A 5,612-nucleotide genomic window follows, 5' to 3' on the forward strand; every position below is an offset into this window, starting at 1 on the left:
GGAGCATCGGGCCCAGTATTCATTGTAAATGCCTTGTGATACGTCTTCGTAACACGTTTTATATAGTACAACCTGTCACTAAAGGAGCTCCACAGTTTGTCTGTCGTACTGCTTTGGTGGAGGTTGTGGGCCTTATAAATAAATTATATTCATATATTTATAAATTCTAAAGATATAGTGATTAAAAGAGGTTGACAACGCCACCTAGGTTTGAGAGCCCAAGACTCTAAAGACACGTACAGGTTCTTAATCAAAACAAGGTTTGAGCAGACTTAAAAAAACAGGAGTCTAACTGGTATTTTACAAGATTTATTGTCATAAAATAGGTAACCCAGCCCAAAATCTCCGCCAAGGATCCCACATCCTCTGGATCATCTCACTCTCCAACTCTCTGGGGCAAGTGACAGACATCCAACTCTGGTGGTGGAACAAGCCCTCAGTCACTCCAAAACACAAGAGTGAGGAAATATCAGTACTCACTGGTAGTCCACCTCCACCTCCACGGCCCTTGAAGAAGGCTCCGTACCCCCCTGCTCCCCGGGCGCTGTAATTGGCTGCCCCACTGCTCCAGTGTATGGCATCTGTCTCCATGAGTGTGTCACCCTGTGCATGTGTGTGTTCAACAGGTCCCAACCTGGATAGGTCAAATGCGGAGGAGTAATATTAAATTAAATAATTTTAGTTATTTACACTGATCCTCTATCATTCAAATGGTTATTAGTATGCCATGAGACTAAAGTTAAAGAAAGTTTACCAGTTTTGACAATAATTAAAACCAGATTCATTCTGCGGGAGGCTCCCTGGGGTTATAATTGGAAGACAGTTTCTCCTGAAATGCCTCAAGTCAAGATAAAGCACAGGTCTGCTACTCAGGCTTTGTGGACTCTTCTTTTATAACGAACCATTACACAGAAATCTGTGAAAATGTGGTTCCTCCTCTCCAGTACCCCCGAATAGACCTTACCAGGGAGGCTGAGGAGTGTGATCCCGTTATTCCTGTCTGACACACATATTCTTACAATTTGAATTTATTGATGTCTGTTAAAAATTTGAAATGTTTTTTTCAGGGTTGTCAAATTATCGCGTTAATGGAGATTAATTAATTACAGGGATTTTTAGTGCGTTATATTTTTTAATCACGTTAATCTAATTTTTAATCTCTAATTTTGCTGTTTCTGAATGCTAGTTGCCTTTTTTTAAAATCCGTTTTTATACGTTGGGCTTCTTGTACTTGGGTTGGAAATCAATGGTCTGTCACACCCTGAAGTGGACATTGATTGGCTGTCATTGTGTTTGGATGGTTTGGGATAAGCTGATAGGCTCCCACTGTAGTTGGGCAAGGTGAGGAGACTTGAAAATGGAGGAGCATGTAAGAGTTGTCGGTCCAATGAATGGAAAATTTACATTTCACAAACGCCTCGACGGCACCATTGATAAAGGTAGAGTGATCTGCATTCTTTGTAAGAAGGAGTTTGCTTACCACCGAAGTAGCTCAAGTTTAGCCTACCACATCAACGCAAAGCACCCAGTCGCGAGTGCAGCCACAGCTAACGTTAGCAATTTAGCGATCTATAGCAAAGCTCTTCGCCAAACTAAACTCGAGGAGAACATCCCGCGTATGAGCAAGTCTGCGACCGACAGGCTGACGAATGTTCTTGCCAAGTGGATAGCGATGAACTGCAGGCCGATAAACATAGTGGAAGACGAGGGGTTAACAGAGGTGTTGCAAACTGCGTCCAATGACCCATCATACAAGCCACCGTGCAGGACTACAGTGACGACCAAAATCAGCAAGATGTACGACGGCGAAAAGAAAAACAAACTTGAGATTTTGGTGGAGGATTCGCCCAACTTTGTTGCTATAACCGGAGATCACTGGACCTCAGCTGGCAACCACAGCTATTTGGGGGTGACCGGACACTTTATTGATGGTGAGTGGAACCTCAACTCGTTTGCGCTGACCGTCATGAAAACAGAAACCAGGCACTTTGCTGATAAATGCGCCGAACAGTTCCTCAATGTGGCAAATGACTGGGGAATTGAAAATAAGATATCCACCATCGATACAGATAGCGCAGCAAACATGCTGGCTGCTATGAGAGCCCTTCCATATGAGCACATCGCCTGCAATGCTCACATTCTCCAGAGGACCATCACAGTCTGCCTCGATGGCAGTGGGTTTGCTGGTGTACTAGCAAAGTGCCGCAAGATTGTTGGCCATTTCAAACAAAGCCCTGCAAGTACCACAGAACTTAACCAGCAACAAGTTGCACTTGGAAAAAAAAAGCGAGCAACTTATACAAGATGTACCAACCAGGTGGAATTCGACACTCGCAATGGTCTCACGCCTCCTATGCAACCGAGAGGCTGTCCAGGCTACGTTGGACCAACAGAACAACCACAGATGGGTCATGCTAACCGAAGCTGAGTGGGGGAAACTGCAGAGGCTGGAGGTCCTGCTTGAACCATGCAGGTAAGCCCAAATAAACACCTGTCCATTTTAATGAAATAAACTACACATGTGTCATCCAAAAATGAATGAAAATTAGGTAGTACTTCTCGGGGCAATTAAATTGGAAATTTAAATGTCCAGCGATGTTTATTTTTCAAACTTATCCACCTCTACAGGTATGTGACTGAGCTGCTGGGTGGTGAGGCCTACGTCTCTTGCTCTGTAGTGCTGCCTGCTTTTCGCCATCTGGACCGTGTCATGGACATCACTGATGATGATCCAGCCTATGTGGTGAAGTTCAAGAATGCCTTCCAGAGGGACCTGGAAGCACGGCAAGCTGTAGTCAATGAGACGTGGTTCAAGGTGGCCACAGCACTGGATCCACGTTTCAAGGATTTGAAATGTCTTCCAAGAGAAAAGAGGGAACAAGTAAAGACTATAAGGATAAGCTGGACTATTGAGTCCAATTTTATCAAATCAAGCTTTATTTATATAGCACTTTTTACATATAGGAAATGCAACACAAAGTGCTGCACAAAATAAAATAAATCTACCTGTCCATCTATGTATTCATTCATTCATTCAGGTGTGGACCAGTCTGGAAAACATGCTCCAAGCAGCAGAGCCTAGAAGAGCAGCTACTCTCCAGCCCTCCACAGAGGATGATCAACCAGCTCAGAAGAAGAGGAGAAGCGCTCTTCTGCTTGGGTCTGACTCAGAAGAAGATGGAATGGAGTCCGGAGAGCTGCAGCGCTACAGAGCAGAGCCCAGCATCAGTATTGATGACTGTCCCCTGCAGTGGTGGTATGCTCACTCAGGAGCCTATGAAAAGCTGTCAGTCGTGGCACGCAAGTACCTGGCCTCCCCGGCAACCTCCGTACCTTGTGAGAGACTGTTTAGTCTCGCAGGCCACATAGTACAAAAGAAAAGGGCAGCCTTGCTCCCAGAAAATGTGACCAAGCTGGTCTGTCTCAGCGACTGGCTGAAGAAGAAGAAATAAGAAGCATGAGGTCAGCATAGCTGCCATGTCATCTGTACCCCAATTAGAAGTGATTGCTTGATGTTATTTCAGCACTTTATTTTGTGATGATGAACAATGTTATTTTTGATGTGCTAACAGCACTGTGATTGCTGGTTCTGTTTTATTTATTTTATATTATCTGAAGCAGAGGAAAAGCAACAAGTTCAGTGTCCAGTACTTCTATTGATCTAAAAAGTGTTGTTACTGTTTTTTTGATGTGTTAACTTACAGCACTTTATATGGATTTGATGTTTTATTTTATTTTTATTTTCTAATTATTTGGAGATTGAAAAAAGCTTGAAACTAAAGGTTGCAGGCAGTGCTTGGGACTAGTCTCAAATACAGTGGAATGTAAATGGCTCGTACAGCATCTGTTCAAATCTGTTAAAAACAATAAATTACTTCATAAAGCTGCTTTTTTGTTATTTATCACTCTTTTGATTTGCTGCAATAATGTAATGATTTTAAATGGAAATACCTCAAGTTGAAGGCTTTTTTCAGCATTTCTATTAGGTGAGATTAAAATAGATTAATTAGATCAATTAATTACAGATCATAATTAATTCATCTCAAATTTTTTTTAATCTCTTGACAGCACTAGTTTTTTTATGTCCAACAACGTTCTTTTAAATATTTGATGCTAATGATAAAAGCTCCATGATGTCAGATTTTATGTTCAAAGCAGAACATGTGAAACAGCATAAAAAGTGAATGTTGACTTAACAGCATACATGTGTAACTGTGCTGTCGACACAGTGATGTAAACACCAGATAAAGAGAGAGAATGAGCTTTTTACTGTCGGACTGTGTTGACTAAAGTGAGGACAGAAAACAACAGACTGAGCGAACAAAGAGAAAATCAGGAGCCTGCAGGGAAATCTTGCCCCACAGCTGAAAGTTTCTCCTTTAAACAGAGAAGTTTCAGTATTTTTCTGTTTTCACCACACTGCTGAATGAGTTCAGGTGTTGATGCTGATCAGTGTTTCCTGAATATTTCTGTTCTGTTGAAGAGTACTTTTTGTTGTAAATGATGTTGTCAGATTGGTGAATAAAATCTACTCTTTGTTCCACTGTCTTTATATAGAAAGTCCAAGATCTTTAATCTTTCCCCAGCCAAGAGGAAACATGGCTCTGATGAGGCTAAAGAACACGAGCAACAATTTACTAAAAGTTTATTGAACTTTTTGCATCGTTTCATTCCAACAAATACTCCTGCAGTTAAAGTGTTCCACACATACGTTATCTAACTTTTTAAACAAAATCACATGTATACATATATTTAATTTCTATTGAGAAATGCAGCAGAGCACCAGAGTTTCCTCATGTGTAAGAGGATGGAGGTGTGTTTGATGGGTCAAACACACAAAAAACACCTGGGCAGTCAGATCAAGCAGCTTTAAGCAGCTTGGTGTTTTTACTCTCTTTGGCTCCACTTTCTCAAGATGTCCTCTGCTGCGTCCAGAGTGGAGTCCTCCTGTTAGACACTAATTCATATGCTGATGTACATTCCAGCTGCCGTGACACTAAACAGGGAAACTCAGCTTATAACAACAGTAAAATCTATTCATGGTTCAAATATTTTGACCTGTTTTGACTCCCCCTGTAAGCATGTAGTGTTCTAACCCTTCACACTGTGCGGTCAATGCTTGTTCCTTTCAAAAAGGAGTGTATCAACTCTATGTAAGCACAGTGCATAAATATGTACAATAAAAGGGGATATCAAACCCTCAACAATATTAAAAATACGTTCTTTGTCTTTGGAAGAATAATTTTTGAAGAAAATGACCTTTTAATTGACAAGCAAAACTGTTTCTTATTTTGATAAAAGAATCCAAACAAGTGCGTAATTATTTTTTTTTTTCACGTTTTATTTTATTTAATCACATAAATCAATGTAATAATAATTTGTGAAGGATCTTATTCATATTCTTATTTGAATGACACAATAATGCTCTTAACAGATGTGAGAACAATGCACTGATACTTTCAGTCAGTGCAGTTGTTCAGGATGAAAAGATAGAGCCGTACAAAAGATAGATACATTTGAAGTATTTTTATTGATGTTACTGTAACAGGATGTATAGAGATTTCATTGGTTGACTAGTCTTGTGAGCGAAACTAAACGCTGCTGCTACTTTC

The 5,612-nt window shown here is 40.7% G+C and overlaps 1 protein-coding gene across 1 annotated transcript; it reads left to right on the top strand.

Moving 5' to 3' along the window:
• The first annotated feature begins 2,334 nt into the window (after positions 1–2,334).
• Positions 2,335–3,985, top strand: LOC140273207 (E3 SUMO-protein ligase ZBED1-like). Its single transcript, XM_072368722.1, has 3 exons — positions 2,335–2,473; positions 2,629–2,881; positions 3,039–3,985. Exons 1-3 carry the CDS (start codon positions 2,337–2,339, stop codon positions 3,450–3,452), a joined length of 804 nt encoding a protein of 267 aa, XP_072224823.1. The 5' UTR covers positions 2,335–2,336; the 3' UTR covers positions 3,453–3,985.
• Positions 3,986–5,612: the final 1,627 nt, after the last annotated feature.

The sequence above is a fragment of the Leuresthes tenuis genome, unplaced genomic scaffold (genome assembly GCF_036924035.1).
Source record: "Leuresthes tenuis unplaced genomic scaffold, fLeuTen1.0.hap1 SCAF_17, whole genome shotgun sequence".
In the NCBI taxonomy this organism is placed as follows: domain Eukaryota; kingdom Metazoa; phylum Chordata; class Actinopteri; order Atheriniformes; family Atherinopsidae; genus Leuresthes; species Leuresthes tenuis.

Bases quoted from the DNA above. Each gene is read 5' to 3' on its own strand.
- LOC140273207 (XM_072368722.1), top strand. From the start codon at position 2,337: ATGGTCTCACGCCTCCTATGCAACCGAGAGGCTGTCCAGGCTACGTTG. The intron at 2,474-2,628 runs GTAAGCCCAAAT...CCACCTCTACAG, and splicing joins GTCCTGCTTGAACCATGCAG to GTATGTGACTGAGCTGCTGG. The intron at 2,882-3,038 runs GTAAAGACTATA...TCATTCATTCAG, and splicing joins CAAGAGAAAAGAGGGAACAA to GTGTGGACCAGTCTGGAAAA.